This window comes from Zea mays, chromosome 1 (genome assembly GCF_902167145.1).
Source record: "Zea mays cultivar B73 chromosome 1, Zm-B73-REFERENCE-NAM-5.0, whole genome shotgun sequence".
In the NCBI taxonomy this organism is placed as follows: Eukaryota; Viridiplantae; Streptophyta; class Magnoliopsida; order Poales; family Poaceae; genus Zea; species Zea mays.
Window position 1 is genome coordinate 275375307 of NC_050096.1, and position 19829 is coordinate 275395135.

At 41.4% G+C, this 19829-nt stretch overlaps 1 protein-coding gene and 1 pseudogene across 7 annotated transcripts; one reads left to right on the plus strand and one right to left on the minus strand.

The window, feature by feature from the left end:
• The first annotated feature begins 8234 nt into the window (after nt 1–8234).
• LOC100282293 (uncharacterized) lies at nt 8235–12924 on the plus strand. Of its 7 annotated transcripts, none has more exons than XM_008678037.3 (7): nt 8235–8473; nt 9536–9770; nt 10286–10371; nt 11119–11265; nt 11793–11916; nt 12043–12332; nt 12507–12924. In XM_008678037.3, exons 2-7 carry the CDS (start codon nt 9566–9568, stop codon nt 12597–12599), a joined length of 945 nt encoding a protein of 314 aa, XP_008676259.1. In that variant the 5' UTR covers nt 8235–8473; nt 9536–9565; the 3' UTR covers nt 12600–12924. The 7 variants fall into 7 exon arrangements, with proteins under 7 accessions (XP_008676259.1, XP_008676253.1, XP_008676268.1 ...); XM_008678031.3 differs by having other exon boundaries at nt 8312–8584; nt 9527–9770; XM_008678046.4 differs by having other exon boundaries at nt 8312–8584.
• Nucleotides 14520–17090, minus strand: LOC103643910 (GT1 superfamily pseudogene; annotated as a pseudogene).

Sequence of the window (19829 nt, forward strand, 5' to 3'; positions counted from 1 at the left end):
CACTTGACATGTCCGGTGCACACCGGACAGTCCGGTGCCATCTTCTAGCCGTTGGCTCGGCCACGTGTCCCGCGCAGATTGCGCGGCCGACCGTTGGCTCACCGGACAGTCCGGTGCACACCGGACAGTCCGGTGAATTTTAGCCGTACGCCGTTGATGGTTTCCCGAGAGCGACGAGTTCGCCTGTGAGCGGCCCACCGGACAGTCCGGTGCACACCGGACAGTCCGGTGAATTTTAGCCGTACACCACCGTCGAAGTCCCGAGAGCAGCCACTTTGCCCAAGCCAGCCTGGCGCACCGGACACTGTCCGGTGCACCACCGGACAGTCCGGTGCACCCAGACTGGGCAGACTTTGGCTGCTCGAGCCATCTCTTCTCCAACTCGATTTTTTCTGTTTCCAGCACTTAGACACAATACATTAGTCCATAAAACAATGTACTAAGTCTGAGAAACATACCTTTATCCTTGATTTGTACTTTGTCCACCATTTTACAATTAGGCACCTGTGTTGGGCACTAAATCACCAAAATACTTAGAAATGGCCCAAGGGCAAATTTCCCTTTCAATCTTAGGCGATGCCTCAACAGCCGTGCCAACGCCATTCGGCGCCTCAGCAGCCGTCCCACACAAATCTTATTGAACTTCTTCCCCGACCACCATATTTCTTTTGTGTTCCCTAATCTCACTTGTTTCTCAGTTATCTTCTTGAGTTAGGGTCGAGGTTAGGGTTATGGATCTTTTTTTGATTACCCTAAGCTATCTAAGTTATTTGATCTTCTTTTGTTCATGTTCTTAGACATTCTAGTGGACTATGGTCAGGGGGAAACGGCGAACCTCGTGCTGATACCATTGTAGATCTCTCAAACCTTAGAGTCTCGCCGTATTTCCTGTATGACCATCTTGGTTCTTGGTGATAGATAGATTGACTCATGAACTACTACCCTGGTGGGGTAGAGAGGAGGTGGGAGGAGTATACGGTCTATACCTTCGGGCCCAATTTGAACGGTGACAATATCGATCGCTGTCTAGAGCACCACCGTCTAGACTTGTATCTTCTCCTCCTTGCGATTTAGGGATCTAGGGTACGTTGGTAGCCAGCAAGATAGAACCATTAGGGGTCTACCTACACCATAGAGTAGTTAGGTGTTTTTTGATCATTTGGGTGATAAAGGAGATTATATCCTCTTAGGAACTATGCAGACTAAGATTATAGGAGCATGAAACATTGATTTTCATGTCAGGCCTTATCTTGATTTATATAGCGTTATTATCGAAAGGCACAACAATGAATGGGGTCACGTCTCAAACTATAGGACGTAGTTAATTAGGATAAACTTAGACTCGGTCTCCTTGATCGAGCTAGAGAACATGTCCAACCATAGGGACCATACTGTGGTGAATCTCTATACCTAGCTCCCTCGATGCCGACACTTGTGACAATCTAGATTCGATCCGCATGCCACCGAATGGAGCAAATGATGCATGAGGGAAGGGGACTAGAAGGAGCCAAAGGAGGGAGGACAAGTGGAATAATTATGGATGCAGAGACAAACGAAGGAGTGTACGATCTATAGAAAGATGATAAATGACCTCTAGGACATCGACCCATTTATGAGGATGCGAGATCAAATCTAACTCGATCCAACTAGAGTGAGTGGTTTAGAGCAAGTTAATAATAGATCCTATAGTGGATTTTAAATCTTTGTCATGTCATCTAGAGCCAACAATAAAACACTCATATAATTAAGTTAGCTATAAGGTTGACTCTTAGATTATTGTTTTGTCCTTTTCTCTTTCTTCCTTTTTGTTTTGGAGTGCGTGCAACAACCGGATTGCATGAGAGTTTACATCTTCTACTTCTTATGTTTTTCCCATCTACATAAACAAAAATATCATATAAAATAGGCTTATCTCTACTAACTATTAAGAGAGCAGTGTAGACTGCCCCCGCTCCCTACCCGCACGCGCCAGCGAAAATCCCCCCGCAACCGCCTCCCGCACCTCACGCCCCGCCGTCCTCCGCACGCCCGCGCGCCGCATCCGCCGTGAATCCAGCTCCCGCACGCCCACGCGAAGCACGCCCGCCGCCGCAACATGGTGAAGCCCGCCCCCGCCCCCACGCCGTCTCTCTCGCTGTCTGCGCCCACCATCGGATCCACACCTCACGCCCGCCGTCCTCCGCAGCCGCCGCAAATCCAGCTCCCGCGCGCCGCATCCGCCGCGAATCGAGCTCTCGCACGCCCGCGCCAGCGCCCGCAACGTCCTCCCGCACCTCACGCCCGTCGTCCTCCGCACGCCCGTCGCCGCAACATGGTGAAGCCCGCCCCAACCCCCGCCCCCGCGCCGTCACTCTCCATGGAAGGCGCGTCCTCCGCCCCAGATCTCCATGGAAGGCGCGTCCTCCGCCCCAGATCGTCACCCCGGCTCTCTCCGCGCCCGTGACAGCCCGCTCTCCATGGAAGGCGAGTCCGCGATGCTCACATGGATTGGGTACCCCGCCCCCGCTCTCTCCATGGAAGGTGCGTCTGCGATAGCCCGGTCTCCATGGAAGGCACGACCTCCCCCCACGAACCGCGTGCGTCATGGCAACACGGGCGAGGCGGTGGGGAGTCTACCGGACACGCATCACAGTGAGGCGATCGGGGGCGAGGGCAAGGGCTGGGTGCTTGCGTGGGTGTGGGATCCGTGGCTGTGCATGTCCTTCGAGCATTACTGATTTACTGTCCATCATCCTCATGGTCAACGAGAAGGTCAGCTTCTGCCCTGAATTGGATTGGAGTGCTTGCTGCTGGTGGTTCGGGCAATTTCTAGGGTTTCTGACATGGTATGGGCCTTATGCAGTTTTAGGAGAATGTGGCAGCTTGGACATGTTTCCATGACGGGAAGGATGCATTCAAGGGGTTCTTGTGGCGGGTTCTCAAGCTCAAGGAATAGGTCTGTGTTGATTTTGCGTTGCCATTCAAATTTGTTTCATGTGAAATCTAATTTGTGATACATTTGAGTTTGGGGGTTCGTCTACACGTCTGCTTTAAACTGGTCCAATATCATCTGTGAACTGTGATGTGGTGGGGGCGACGATTCCTACAACATCCATTCTTTTCTTTTGAATGCATAACGTGTAGCTAGGGGACATCCTCAACATCATCCAAAAGCAAGCAAGCTACTACCTTCAGATCCTAAGCTACTACCTTCAGATCTTAAGGTCTTTATTTATGTTTGTAATAAGTGCTTAGACGAGAAGGTCCTAAAGGTGGAGTCTCCTCAGAAAAAGACTGCACCAAAGAAGCTGTCTCCCAAAAAGAAGCAGAAAAAACAAAAGAAACAATCACGCAAGATTGAGACCAGGAGGAATCAGATAGTTCTGAAATGCAAAAAAAATTGGCAAAAAGGGTAAGCGTGGTTGGCCCAGGAAGAACCCAACGGATCTGTCAAAGAATGAACCATCAAAGATCCATGAAAGTGAACCATCAAATGTTTCCAAAAATAAACCAGTGAAACGTATATCAAAACGATTACATGATAAATACATGAAAAGTAACTCAAATGTATCCGAGAATGCAGCTAGCTCTAGCAAGAGGAAGAGGACTTTTTCACAGTATTCATACTGGTTGAATGGCCTCCGATGGTCACAAAATCCACATGATGAACGAGCAAGAAGTTTCAGGAAAGAAAGAGTAGTTTTTCCATCAGAAGATGCTGAAATTTCTGAAGTCAGCCCAGTATGCTGCTTGTGTGAAAAATGCTATAATGAAGAGGATATCTATATTTCCTGTGAAAAATGTGAAGGTAAGCATGTTTTACTTGTATGACATATCTTTGATCTTAGATCAACTAGATGTTTTCAGTTAGCAACTGTGTGGGCTAAAACAATCTTCTTATTAGTCTTCTTTTTTGGAGGACATGCAAATTTATGTGTTCTGTCCTCTTTGGAGTTACTAGCTTGTACCCCTCTTACCTATTTTTTAGCCATGACACAGGTCTTATGGAAAGTCCACAATTTTCTGTCTCCTCAGTCCTCACTAAAGCTGTCACTTATTACTACTACTACCTCCATTGCAAGGAGCTTGCCAATTTTGACCAATTTTACATTCTAATTAGACAGCCTTTCTGGGTGCATCATTTTCTGATTTTGCTCTTATGATTAATGGAGATGTGTAGCTGTGCTAGTGTTAATCACCTGTAGTCCAGAGTATGACAGTCCTTTTTAGAGAAGAAAATTTCTTATCCTGAGTCCTGGACGCTGCAATTTCCAGTATGGTCTTCTCATAATTATCATTTTTTCTGCATTCCAGAGTGTTTTTCATCCTCTTATTGTCACACTTACATGCTTCTTATCGTGTTGGGGGATATTTTGTTGAAAAAGCATTTCATACTTGAACAAATTATTTTTAGCAGAGATAAAATGTGTTCAAGGTTTACCCTTGTGGCGGAACAGTTCAGTATCAATTAATGAGGAAACATTTCGGGGCTACCGAAAAGGGAAAACTGCTAAAGGGATAAATGAAATTGTGATGGGTATGTCACCTCCACTTGCTGTACTGATAGTGCAATTGTTTTATGATATTTGGCATTAAAAACATGAGTAGCTCTAACCACTCTGTTACTGCAGGCTATGATTTTCAAGACTCAAACGAGAATCATTTTAATGTCCTTACTTTGTATAACTCAACGTATGAGAATGCCTCTTTCATTCCAATGCCATTTGCACTTCTACGAATTCCACACTCATTGAATGCGGTGCGTGTCATTTTCTTTGCTGATATAAAATTGAAATTTTCTCATATTTGTTTTCCTATTAATCCACTGAAAAGGTTGATTTCTGTTGTAGAATTCTAACCTTTCCAAATAAGGATGAATTGATGAGTATGCACAGCTAATTATAGTTTTAATATTTTTTAACACATTAGTAGGGTCATTTGTTTTTGTGTTTGTTTCAGTTATAACTTTATCTGTTGTTTAACATTTTTAATTACGGAACTAATCTCATTATCGCTAAAATGATTTAACTTTTTTCTTGAAGATACATTTTACTCTTACTTTTTAGAGGGGAAAAAACCTGAATCTGCAGTAATATTGGCACCAACGAGATGGGTTGTGTGCTTGCACATTTCATGAGAACAGAAGAAATATTTTCAGCTATCACTTGCTGTTAGTTTGGGCTGCTGTCATGAAGTTTACAGAGCACTCCATGCTAAAATTTTCAAATGTTAGTATGTAGTGTTCTGTTCCAAGTTTGAAATGAAACTTATCAGTCTTAGAAGAAAAAAACAAAAGTTATGGTTTGTGTGCTTGTCACATATCCTAAGAACGGAAGAAAGCATGTTTCAGCTGTCACTCCGACTTTTGGGCTGATGTTACATGTGTAAATTTAATTCCTAAATTGGGTAGCCAAATTTGGATGAAATATGTGTGGGTTTGATAAATGAACATCTAGAAATTCATTATTTAGCCATGAATCAACAATATTTCTGACTCGAATATTTCTTTTTTTCCAGCTTTGACTGGTGGCTATCATTGATGTCTTATTTTACAATTAGCTTTAAATTTTCTGCCTTTGCTTACCATTTGTACATATTGATGATATCTGCTCCTTTCTTGTGCTACAGAAACTACTGAAATTGTGGATTATAGAAATTATGGCATTATGAAATATGCTGTGGGTTTAGTGTACGGTTTACTCATTTCTTTTAATGTAAACTTAAAACCATTTTTTGCTGTTGAAGAGCAGAGGCAACTGCTGGACTGCAGCATGTAAGAAACTAGATAGCTTTAATATGTTTAGTCTATTATCCCTAAGACATCACTAATTGTTTATTACTCGATCGTTTATTTTTAAATCAGGCTTATACAATATTTCTGACTTGAATATTTCTTTTTTTCCAGCTTTGACTGGTGGCCATCTTCATTTTCCTCATGTCTCACCCAAATCCACCGCGACACAACAACCACCTGTCTCACCCAAATCCTCCGTGACATTTCAATCGCCGCAATGGTCGCCGCCTCTTCCGTTACGCATCCACCGCCAGCTTCTCCGTCACACGAATCCTCCCACTTGCATGCTTCCTCATCTCCAAGAGGCGACCCGGAGGAACACACGCTCCCAGGGACCTCCCTGGCGCCGAGGTGATTTGTGCTGCTCCCACTCGCCGTGTTCCGCCTCGCCTTATCTCTGTTCCACGCAGCCTTATCTGATCCTGCTTCCATTTCTCTGATAGGTTTCGGTGGAGGCAGAAGTAAAGACGACAGTACCCGACGAGGTCCTGGGCAAGGCCAAGGCAAGGTGTTCCATTGCCCTATCGTGTTTTATTTTATTTGTACTACTGTTGTCCCCTATGGTTTAATTTCAGCAGTATAGACAGAGCTCGTCCTATCTCTTTGGTTGAAGCTTTCCCAAATATGATATCTTTAAAGGTCATTATGATATCAAATTATTAATAATGGATCTCTCAGGCTTGGTAAATTAGTGGTTTTAAGGTATTAACACTACAATTTTTGGTACATCTCAATCCTGTCTCCTGTGCATTGTCCATCTATATAGGTGAGTTTGTCTATGTCAATAGAATCATTTGCTGAACCGAGGACACATTATTTATCTATCAAGACAGTTTGTAACAAATGAGATGATTGGCAATGGTTATAAATAGTGTAGTATAAACTTTATATATGTAAAACCAACTAAAGTTGTTATTTTATTTCTCGGAGATTATATTAATTATTTGGTTGTTTTATGATGAAATGTAATGAATAAAGTATGTACATGTAGCGATATTAATCTAATCCTATGAGTTCTAATCCTATGAGTTGCGCTAGATCACCTTCCAAATAATTATGAGGGTTGTATTTCTTGGGCAATGTCACTTTTTCTGTGAAATTTGGTTCTGAATAATCACATGTACTTGTAGTGCTTGCGCAACATTACAGTAGCCAATCAATGAATTTGACTTTACGCAGGTGGCGAGCTGGGAGCATAATTGCTGTCATGCAACATCCTTGCAATGTCCTTCGTCCCGCGAGACTCCCACAAGGCGCAGGTTCAGTTTGCACTAGAGCGTGGCGATGATTGGGGTCCTTGCCTCTAATCGGTTCGCTTATCCGGCACATTCCTTTGACATGGCGCACTGATCTCATTGCCTCATCCTATGGCAGCTTTATGGTATGTTGAATTACTATCCCCCAGGACTACAAGCCTTCAATGTCTCCAGCTGATTACCCATTGCTTCCTGCTCCTATGTATGTGCAGATGGGTTGTACTTGATAGAGGTTGATCGTATCCTGCGTCCTAGAGGTTATTTGATTTTGTCTGGACCCCTAATCAACTGGAAGAAACACTGGAAGGGGTGGCACAGGACTAAAGAGGACCTAGATGCAGAGCAGAAAGCCATTGAGGCAGTTGCGAGGAGCCTCTGCTGGAAGAAGATCAAGGAGGAGGACGACATTGCTATCGTGTTATTATACGGTTCCGTTGCAACGCACGAACACTCATCTAGTAAACCATTATTACACGTACTATTAATGGACCAGACGGTGGTTAATGGGCGAAATGGATATAGCTGCCACATGCGGAATGGCAACACTCCCTTTTGAGATGACCCTCATTAGAGATGGCAATGGGTATATACGCGTCGGATAGTAGCATTCGATACCAGTACCCATCACAAAAATTATACCCATTGGGTTATCCATATACACTCGCGGGTATCAAATCTTACCCATGTCTGTACCTGCGTGGGCAATTTTACCCGTCGGGTAACTCGTACCCGTTAAGAAGATCTCAAATTATATTATTCCGATCACTCAAAATGTCAAATAAATACTCAAAAATAAGTTTAACTTGAAATATTACGAACCATATAATTGCACAACATGATAGTTAAATAAACAATAGCTAAAGGAGAGTTTTATTTTATCTATGATGGATTTTTTTAGATAATAATAGTGATATAACATGTGTATATTTTACCCACGGATATATGGGTATGAATAGTATCCACCCTTACTTGTTTACTCAATAGGTAGAAATTGTTACTCATTAACATATCCGCAGGTATCAAAATCATCTATACCTGCGTCGGATAGGGTACCGATCGCCATTTCTAACCCGCATACAGTCGTGCATGTGAAAAAGGAGTTCACGGTTCTGTTTTATCAAGAGAAAAAAAAAAGACCTCACGGTTTCGAGCCCATCAAGCCGTCACGATTTAACAAGTGCTTCGACGAGGCCGGGCCTTGGGCGAATTGCGGCCCATATAGGCGTTCAACTGCATGACAAAGCAAGCGCGGTCACGTCCGAGATGATTTTTTACTTGTCGTGGGCCGTGTCCAGTGGGTGATCCTGTCTCTGACGGTCTGACCCGTCGCCTCCCTCTCCCCTTGACGTGCGGGTGCGGCTCCTCCTCGCCGACGGCGCCAGCGCCGCCTCCCTCGCCCTCTCGGCATAGACCGGCGACGGTAGCTGCATCTTCGAGTCCGCAGGTGCTGACTTCTCACTCGGCAGCCCCCCTCCCCGCTCCTCTTCCTCGCACGTCTTCGCGTTCCAACGGATGTGACATTTCCTCGCGAATCCACGGCTCCTCGGATGGGATGGTAGGTCTGGTTGGGCTCGTCGTTGTCCCAGCGCCTAAGAGAGCGTCCTCCTAATTCTATGCAATAATTTTCTTTTTAACGACTGAGAGCCTCGAATCCTCCTATTATTATGCAATAGAGTTTTTTCTGACTGCTCCACGCGCCGTTCCCCTTGGAAATTTCGACCGCTTTCTCGATCGCCACCTACACGTCTGGTATCATTCCTTCCTCCCGCTCGCTTCGCTTCCTTGCCCTCGCTGCTACCCCACGAAAATTCTCGAATCCCCCCGAACCAAAGGGCGGCAGAGGAGTCGTGCTCCGGTGACGGGCTTGGTTTCGTTCGCTTCCCTCTCGCAGTCTCGCTGCTGATTCGCCGCCCTGTTCGCTTGTTTCTCATGTTCGGAACGCGGTTACTCTCTGTGGGTTTCGTCGTCTGCTGTGTTTTTTTTCGTGGGAGATCGGTGGCATTTTAGTGGCGGAACCTGGGGCTTTTCGCACGAATCGTTTGCAGCGGGGCGCAATTGCTCTTGAGATGGAAGTTGAATTGCATCTGTTGATAATTTCTATCCCTTCCTCCCCTTTTTGGGAGAGATTGGGGGTGCATTCGGACCATTTCCTTCGTCTTTTGCAGTATGTTATTTTGCGTTAGCCCTATGATTGGTTCAATTGCATACCCTATTGTTGATACACTGTTTTCATCTGGATTTTTTGTGCTAATTTTGAAGGGTGAACATCCTGGTCAATTTTGCGCTGTGTATATAGTACTCCGACCAAGTCTTGTACAAGTGCAATTCTCCATGCACCTAATCTCTTAGTCAATGTTCAACTTGTTTGGACCTATAACTTCAGAGCCTTGGTCTTTACTTCCACATTTTCTAGCTCCATATGGCTTCTTTGCTGTACCGCTGCTGAAACTGTACTTAATTCACATTCTGTATTTCTTGACTGTTGTGGTGATTGAAGTGGTTGCAGTGAAAACTAGAAGGGAAGAACAGCCTCCTAATGGATAGGAACAACGAACTGGAAGAGGTGGTCCCAAATGACTCGGACCCTCTTATTGGGAGGGAGAACAGGGAGTCAGAGTCATCGGTAGAGCTGTCACCGCCACAGCCAGCAACTGTGAACCTGCTGGAGATTGAGGATGAAGAGACCGACGGCTCTTCTGCTGCGTGCTGCCGCATTTGCCTTGAGAATGAGTCTGAGATAGGTGATGGTCCCTATGATGCTACCTCAGTGCATTTTTTGTTATGTCAGTTAGTTCACTTTATTTTGATTCAGAAATGCTTCTGCCTGGTGTTAATCTTCTTTCTGGTTGTAACATGTTCAAAAATATGAAGAATACTCATACCTTTGATTTGTTACTTACCTCGTCAATTGGTCTAATAAAATTCTCTGTACTGCATTTACTGTGTGACTAGAGAATATGATATGGCTTGGCCATACTGCCATAGGATACATGCAACAAAATAAGACCAGGAATGTTAGTTTGCTCATGTTGAACAACAACCAATTTGTAATTCAACCTTGGTATGTGAATAAATTGAAATTTATTGCCTGTTTATCAGGATTCATGATGCATATTGGGCTAACATTTGTTTTGGGTAATTGAACCTATAGAAATGATGGATACAATATATTGGTTGGGTGCTTCAGTTTTCTTTCCCTATCCAGCCAACAAATGATGTAACTGAGCTTGTCATTCTTCTTTTAATGTTTTTGCAGGTGATGAGCTAATATCACCTTGCATGTGCAAGGGAACTCAGCAGTTTGTTCACCGTTCTTGTCTTGACCACTGGCGATCTGTTAAGGTACACCCAGTGCTTTCATAACATCTTCCATATCAATTTCCTTCAAGGACATTATATGTGCTGTGTGCTTTTCAATTATATTGCCAACACTAATGCCATTAGGTTGGTAATTGCTAATGAAGACTCTTTGTGGGGTAACTGGAACATATTACATAGAAAATATACACAAGGCAGTGCTGGAGTAGTTGAAGTTTAAATGGAGATTAAGGCATCTATTGTTGGTCAGGTACTCAGGTCATGTGTAATGAGCAAGAAATGGCAATGCTGCATAGATGTTAGGTTTTGTTTTTCTCTGGTGGTAGTAGATGATTGTGTTCCTGCAATGCACAAGAACCCAAGCTTTTTTTTCTTCATTAACCAATTTTTTTCTTTCAAATGGCAGATTTTGACACAAAATCAGATTTTTGACATGTACTGGCAGTACACTACTTGTTAGAAGTTGAGCCGCATCTCTTCAAGCTATTTTTTTCAGCTTGATCTGGAGGTTAAACTGTAGAATGCATGGTCTTGGCTGCCATTTCTGTGTCACGTAAAGTCTAGCTGCACTAAACCTTCTATTAAAGTGCTTGAACTTCTGCTCCTTAGTGGCCTTAGTGATTCTCTTTGCTCTTATTTCCTAGTTTGATGTCATGGGTATTCAAATACAGTATCTTAACTTTTATCTTTAAGCTGTCCTCTATTTATGTGGAATCAATGGAGAATAAAGTTATGTACTAGTTTTGATTTTCATATTTCATGATTTTGTAGGAAGGATTTGCATTTTCACACTGCACAACTTGCAAAGCTCAGTTTCATCTTCGAGTGGAAACCTGGGAGGATAACTCATGGCGTAAAATGAAGTTCAGGATCTTTGTTGCAAGGGATGTTCTACTCGTGTTTCTTGCTGTACAGCTTGTAAGTCTTTTAACATTTCAAAGCACTTAAGTTACACATGTGCTTCTTTTACAAAACAAATCTCATAGCTTTACTTTTAGAGATGCTTACATTATGATTCATCCTATGCAACTTATATCATGTTACAAATTTGAAAGTTATTCTATGCCTTAAGTATAATCTATTTCAATTTTTTCTACTTGTTCAGTTAAATAACTAGAAGTAATGAAGTTGAATTTATTTGCTGTTTTACCCAACCCATGGGTAAAGCTGTGATTCATCCTATTGTAACCTATATCATGTTGTTACATTTGAAATGCTATTATATCAAGTATAATCTATCTCATCCTGTCTAGTTCAGTTTAATAATGAAGTCATGAATTGAATTTGTTTGCTTTCACTCGACTCTTGGGTATAAGTTATATGGTGAATATTTGTAAAAGAAACACTTAGCTGAAGAAACATTTTGCGATGTCATAGGACAATATGTTTTGCTATCAATTTTTTAGCAACTGAAAATCACTTAATCACATTTTTCATTGTCACAGACTATTGCTATCATCGGTGCGATTGCATACTTTTTAGACAGGGATGGAAGTTTCCGGAACAGTTTTAGCGATGGTTGGGACCGCTTCTTGTCAAAGCACCCAATACCCTTCTACTATTGCATAGGTAAGCAAATTGTCTGTTTTCGTATCCATTGTCATGGTGCATCTGTATTATTGTTGATGTTTCATTTTAGCTATTTACAGATGAACTTATTATGCCTTTGATAAAAAATGACTGTTTGAAATGTAGGTGTTGTGGTTTTCTTTGTGCTGCTTGGATTCTTCGGGCTGATAGTACACTGCTCATCCTTCAACGACAACCAGGATCCATGCCTAGCTGGGTGCCGGAACTGCTGCTATGGTTGGGGCATCCTAGACTGCCTGCCTGCTTCCCTGGAGGCATGCTTTGCCCTGGTTTTGGTTTTCGTCGTTGTGTTTGCCATCCTTGGCATCGCCTATGGCTTCCTCGCTGCAACCATGGCGGTCCAGAGGATTTGGCAGAGGCACTATCACATCCTGACCAAAAGGGAGTTGACAAAGGCAAGCAACTTCCTTCTGTAGATCAGTACTTTTATAGTATTAAGGACAAGCAATATGTATATTCACTTGAACCATTCAAATTATAAGCGTTGAAGCACGTCAATCATGTGAAGATCTTAATTATTGCACGGCTAATTTTTGGAGGCAGCTGAACCTTTCACTAATGATATGCAGGAATACGTGGTGGAAGACCTTCACGGCAACTACACAGCGCCGAAGCTTGATCCGGAGCATGAGGAACGGCTGAAGATGCTGAAGCTTCTTTAGAGAGAAAGAGGTGCACGCCTTCCTGTATCCGTGGCAAGTGCATCAACATGGGGCAATCCTCTCTGCGTGCCAGATTAGGGAATGGTCATCCCATAACACTGTACAAAATGATGAAATCCTGCTTGGACTTGTATGAATTCTCTATCAGACGAAACAAACAGAAGTTCTCAGTTTTACCTTCTCGGTAACCTTCCTCGACAACTTGGTCTCCGAAAGTGTACGTGTTCTTCTTTACTCTTTCCCCTTTTTTTACAATTGAAAGTTTGTTGTCTGAATTGATCTAGCGATTTCAATGATTTCAATACCTTTTAGCGTCCGAAGCGAAGATCTCTTACAATGTGCGGTTTGTGTAAGTACTGTGGTAATATGCATTCTCATACCATTCTAGTGCCTTTCGCAGTTATTCATTTGGTAGATAGGGATCCATGGGAGAGGAATTCTTTTGCTATTCACCAAACCAGGGATCACGAGGGGATCTAGATAATTTTGAGATAATTTTGAATAGCAGGAGGATTTCCCCTATGGATTCCCTTGTGATCCCTATCCATCAGATCAGCCCTTAGGGCTAGTTTGAAAGCCACAAAATTGAAGAGGATTGGAGGGACTAAAATCCCCTCCTTATTCAATTTTGAATGAGGAGGAGATTTTAGCCTCTCTAATCCCCTCCTAGAAGGAATTGGAGGGGCTAAAATCTCCTTCTTATTCAATTTTGAATAAGGGCTCATTTGGTAACTAGGGATCACGGGAGGATTGGAGAGGATTGAGGGGAAAATTAGTTCATTTCTCCCTCAATCCCCTCCAATCCTCTCGTGATCCCCTTGTCACCAAATTAGCCCTAAGAAGGGGATTTTAGTCCCTTCAATCCCCTCTGGTTTTGAGACTTCCAAACTAATCGTAGGGCTACTTTGGGAACTTTAAATCCCCTTCGAATGGAGGGGATTGAGGTGGAAATAAACTAATTTTCTCGCCAATCCACTTTAATCCCGAATCCCGAAGGGGATTTCAGTTTCCCCGAGTTATTCTATTCCCTCCTCTTATAATCGTTTTAATTTTTGGAGTTAGAACGTCTCAAAGTTTGATCAAACTTACACAATAAGATAATAATATTTATGATAGCAAATAATGCTATTAGATTCTTCATTAATTATATTTTTATAATATATCTATTTAATGCTATGCTTTTGTTTTTTCTCTATAATTTTAGTTATGTTTTTTATAATTACAAATAAAATTTAAGATGATTTGATTAAAATAATTTAAAATTAAAATAGAGAAATGTTAGAATAATTTAGAATTGAATAGAGAAGAGTAGGATAACTTAAAATTTATAATATAGAATGGAAATAAAAACTAGAATGTTTTATAATTTAAAATAGAAAATGTTTTTGTCGAGCATGACATAGGATGGTGGACGTGTTAAATTTGTACACAAGTGAGAGCTAGACAATTATAGAGGTTCAGTCCGTATTATGTGTAATATCCTATATTCTATTATTACTCATCAATTGATTAATTAATCAATTGATGAACACAAGAGATCCTACATTTTATTACTACTCATCGATCGATGAAACACAAAGAATGAAGATTACAAGCTCAAATACTCGTCTGCATTAAGGTAGTGTTTGGTTCACCATGGGTAATGGTATCGCAATGGAAATTAAAAAACGGTGGATTTCAAATCAATGAATGCCATTACATGATTTGCTTGGTTAAATTTTGTAACACTTTTTGATTCCAATACACTGTTTGTTTTGGAAACCAATGTAACGTAATGAAATTAAAAATGTGAGTTTTGTAACACTTTTAAATTTCAATACACGTTTTAATATAAGAAACCATTCAACATCATTCGTGAACATAAAAATTTAGTATTTACCATCATTCAACATCATTCCCTTCAACATTCAACAAACCAACAGCAACACCATTCGTGAACATTCAACAACGTTCAACATCATAAAAATTCAGTTTTTATCATCATTCACCGTCATTCAACAACAACATATGAAGAACACTAAAGGTAAACAGATTGAGACCAACTAAACCAACAGCAACTTCCAAAGCTCCATCATTCAACATCTAGACCATCACCTTCACTTTGACCTCTCTCTCCTTGCTTCTTCATCTGGAATAAATGAAATAATTAGCGAATTAAACCAAGATCAAAACTAGCCATGTACATTTCTACAAACAAAATTCTAGTTACCACGTAGCATGTCGACAATGTATTCCCTCCTCAGTGGTTCTGGAAGTGCAAACAACATCCCCATTTGATCTGGCATCCTAACAAACACACCAGCTGCTTTGATAACTTCTGAGCCAGTAAATTCAAGTCTCCGGACCTCATTGATCGCCTTCTCTCTTAGCTTTTGTTGTGGATCCTCATCTCTTGCCTTCTCTTGGTTGGATGCCTCACGATCCATAGCTTGCGCCATTTTTCCAATTGACATGGTGGCAACCTTGAGATCACCACTCACTTCATTGAACACATCAAGAAGCGGGTCACTTGATGAAGTCTTTTTTTCCTTTCCACTCTTTCTTCCGCTTCTTGGAGCTAGATGATGTTGAGTCAACAGAACGCCTTGGTGTCTCTACAGATGTCATATCCTCTCCATCCTCTTCATCATTAGCATTTACACGAACTAACTCTTCTTCCAAGTTTTGAACAGCATCTGTCATGTCTTCCGCACCTTCACCTGTGGCCATGTCCTTGGAATATACCATTGAAAGTTCATCATAGTAAGGAAAGGACACTCCATACAACCCTTTTGCATCTAGATTATTCTGTAAAAAACAAAGACACATTATCTGCTATCTGTAAACGTAAGTTCTTTTTTTGACCGGGAAACTGTAGGGGAAGCCCCTACAACAGAATTTTATTGCAAAGGAAAAAACGCCATAGGACAAAACTATACAGCAGGCATCTCCTGTGAACCTAATAATCTGATGCTCTATTTTAACTTTGAAGTAAAGCATTCATCTCGATCTACTCAAAAGCACACATTATAAGGACTGCATGTTCTATGGAAGACTGAAATAATCAAATAAGGTAGAAGTGATTGCTTATAGGTTTACTAAAGATATTTTAGCTTTTTTTAAATTCTCTCCTAATAATAACTCAGCAATCTGCAAAAGGTAAAGCTCATGCTGTATAACAAGTGTGCAGACGCTTGTTGAGATCCTTTTAGGACCAGCGACTAGCTAAGGGGCTTGTGTATATATCCAACAAGAGGTTCTTTGGTTTGACTGTGTATCCCATATATGAATATGATGGTACTAAGACAGGCAGCACAGCTTTCTTGCATTCTCAAAATGCACAAAAGGGATCGATCTACTGTTAATTCATAGTAACACTCGTTGTCTAAGCTAACCCGTTGCACTTTACTTGCACTCCAGAAAGCAAAGGCAGGCACATTTGCAGGTTTGCTATTGCTGCACCAAGCTAGACCACACAGCTGCTGCAAAAAAGAAGACCACCAGGTGGGGGTGGGGCTGTGCCCTGCATGGAGATAGAGCATGCAAACCAAAACAATTGCTAAGATAAAAAAAGAGACTTCGATACAAGAACCAATAAGCACACATAGAGTCCACATTAAAAAAAGCTAAAATAATCAAATAAGCACACATTAAAAAATATCTTGTGGTTTATAGGTTTATGGCCCAGAGGGTATCCTAGAAGTGATTGCTTTACTGGGAAAAGAAAAACTAGAATGTAGAGTATCAAAAAGAGGGTGGACCTTGCAAAACGGAATGTATCTCATATTGTTGTTTCTCGCACAATAAATTAACTGTGAAGCTATTCATGAAAGTACCTTGCAATGTGTCTCATATTGTTGTTTCTCGCACTGAATCATCTTCTTGGTCGGATCCCATGTGAACCCACTCTTGTTCAACATCTGCTCCAAAGCATAATACTTTGTCTTGAAGTATCTTAACCTTGACTCGATATGAGGAGTTGCAGAAATTTTTGAATCAGGTAGCTTTTCAGCGAGGCGAGCTTCAAGTACTGAAGTGTAACCATTCTTGAAACTCCCATCACTCCTCCACCTCGGATCCAAAGAAACATCAACCAATGCTTTGATCAGTTCATCATCTTCAACAGGAATCCACTTCCTTTTGTTTTTCCCCCTACCACGAACAGCAATAGAGCCCTCCAAAATGTCCATTCTGCATACAAATGATGACAAGTCATAAACACATATATAGTAAAAAATAGTAATAGAGCCATGAAAAGTACTTAAGCATCAAAAGTACCATGAAATAATCAATGAGAAGCCCTATAAGCATTATACATCCCCTGCGCAAGAGTGTCACGAAAAGTACTCCACGCATTTGTTGTGGAGATACCCATAATGAATTCTGGTTCACCAACTTCTCCCTCAGGCATTTCAGAATCTACCACCGATTGTTCCTCACTTTCCATAGGGTCTCTAGACATTTTTTGCAAAATTAGATTGTGCAAAAGGGCACATGCCATTATTATACGACATTGAGTCTTTATAGGAAAATATGAAGGGGATCTAAGAATCGCCCATCGCCCTTTAAGCCTTCCAAAAGCCCTCTCTATAATATTTCTTGCTCGAGCATGACACATATTGAAATACTCCTCAGCACTATGTGGTGGATTCTGCGCTGTCCAACCACCCAAATGGTATCGTTGACCTCGATAAGGTGCTAGAAATCCATTGGCGTTTGTATAACTGAAAGTTGCCTAGAGGGGGGGTGAATAGGCAAGTTAAAACTTTTTCAACAAAAACTAGAAGCAAATTGGGTAAAACTGAATTGATCTCGAAATTCACCCAGTTAACTTTGGAAATGAGATGTTCTAAATGATCCACAGGGTTCAAAGTAGTAGATATGAGAAAGGCACTTCTCAAAATCCACACACCAAAACGATATGAACAAATCTTCCACGGAATGGTGAGAGAACGAAGAATACAAACAAACACAATGAGCAAGAATACAAGAGACACAAGATTTATCCCGAGGTTCGGTCACACCACCAAGGTGCCCTACTTCCTCGTTGAGGCGCCCACAAAGAGCCGGGTCTCTTTCAACCCTAATCCTCCCTTTGCCGACCACAAAGGTCAAGCCCACACACTAATCTTTGCTCAAACGAGCGGGTAATACAAACTTTCTTGTGGTCTTCCACAAGATTTGGAGACTCACAAGAGACACCTAGTCGTCTAGGAGCTAGAAGCTCCAAGAGTAATGAATCCACAAAGAACTTGATGTAGTACCAAAGCTCGAATCAAGAAGAGTAAGAGAGATTTGGAGATAAAGCACAAAAACCGCAGCTCTCAAACTCACTCAAAGATTTCTCTCCAAAGATTTGAAATGGGAGAGGCAAGAGGTGTGTGAGAGAGAGTGAGAGGTGTTTCTCAGGTTGGGAATGAAGTTTTGTGCGTGCTCTGCTGTGGGGAGAGAGGTAGGAGTGAGTATATATAGGTGGGGCTCCAAAACTAGCCGTTTTTTACTTTTCTGCCCAAAAACAGGTTGAACCGGTCCCAAAACCGGTTGAACCGGTTTTCAAAAAGCTGCGCACAGCTTTTTGGCTGACACAGCAGACTGGCAGAAAAAAGTGAACAGTGTAAAAACCGGTTGAACCGGTTTTAAAACCGGTTGAACCTGTTTCCACCAGAAAAAAACCGGTTGAGTGTCCGGTTGAGTGTCCGGCTGAACCAGTATTTTCAAAAAGGTGAACAGTGCAAAAACCGGTTGAACCTGTTTTTTTCCAAAGAGCAATTTTGGCCAAGATAGACTTTAAAAGGTTGTACTACATACTTTCACTAAGGATTAACAAGGGTAAAATGGAAGTTTTGGATCAAGGGTTTTTGAGCTTTAGTACCAACACCAACCTTCTTTTTGGATCCCCCTTGATAGTACAACGATTCCTATACTCAAGTTAAATAAATATAATTAAGTAAACTCCTTGAGTCATTGGTGTCTCAAGTGTGATTTCTCCATGGTGTTGCTTCATAAGGATCACAAACATCTTTGTCTCACCTTTTGAAGCAAACACAAATCGAGCCTGTGACTTGTGCCATTTCACCATATATGAGTTCAAATCATGGCTTCAAGTCACCTTACTGATGCATCAACATGTTGTAACTCTTCATAGCTGATTAGTTCATCGACTTAGTGCAAGTACTCTCTTCTTCACCTTAGCCATGGTACCTTGGTCTACAAGCCGTCGCTTGGCCTTCACCTTCGCTTAGTTCCTCGAAGCCCTTTCCTTGCTATCTTCACCCTATCAAGCCATTCTTGAGTCACATCCTATTGAGCATCCATTGAGAGAATCATTTCTTCAATATTGTGAACCTTGCTTGAATGTCATCTAGATATAACTGCTAAGATCAATCAAGCTCTAGTTTGATTCTCATATATTCATATATGGACTAATAGTAATATGGTCAAGCCAATTCACGATTCCTCATATCTTATTCACTTTGGCTTGACCAATCCTCCTAATCACTTCAACCTCTATTATGATCATATTTATGCATAGTGATTTCTCAGGACTTGTCCATATATTCAAACCAATATAGAGACCATATTATATCCATTTGCATTGTCTCACTGGTTATTTGACCTTGTGTTGAACCTTGTTCACTGATCATTATACACTATTCAAGTATGTTCATCATACTGAATTTCCTGTTCAACACTTAGCAAACTTGTTAGACCTTTAAATGTGTTGTTATCCAAATCACCAAAACTCACAAAAGGGATGAATGCACTTTCAATCTCCCCCTTTTTGGTGATTGATGACAACACATTTAAAGCTTACATAAGATTTGATAAATAAGATTTTGAATCCTATGATATAGTTTCCTCCCCCTAAATATGTGCATTTCAGAAAATACCAATTTTGTACTCAAATGCCAAAATGCCAAAACCACATATTTGGGTCAAAGAGTGGAGACAACTTATATCATACTATTCATAGGATGCAGTGCGTCATAAAATAAACGTGATGCTCATGACATAGTATGCACTAATCAACTTTCTACATCTTATGTTTTTCTTATGACTTCCTTTTTTTTAATTATTTCTCCCCTTTTTAAAGTCTACACTTAGTTACATAAGACTAAAGGTAAGCTTTAATGCACAATTTCTCCCCCTTTGTCATAAATCTCCAAAAGGATACAAAGAATATAAAGGGTAGAAATTATGATTAAGCAAGATGGGAACACATTATTATGAAAAGGATCCTTAGATGGCACA

Excerpts from the sequence above, each read along its gene's own strand:
- LOC100282293 (XM_008678037.3), top strand. The coding sequence starts at position 9,566 with ATGGATAGGAACAACGAACTGGAAGAGGTGGTCCCAAATGACTCGGAC. Across the intron at positions 9,771-10,285 it reads TGAGAATGAGTCTGAGATAG|GTGATGAGCTAATATCACCT; the intron begins GTGATGGTCCCT and ends ATGTTTTTGCAG. Across the intron at positions 10,372-11,118 it reads ACCACTGGCGATCTGTTAAG|GAAGGATTTGCATTTTCACA; the intron begins GTACACCCAGTG and ends ATGATTTTGTAG.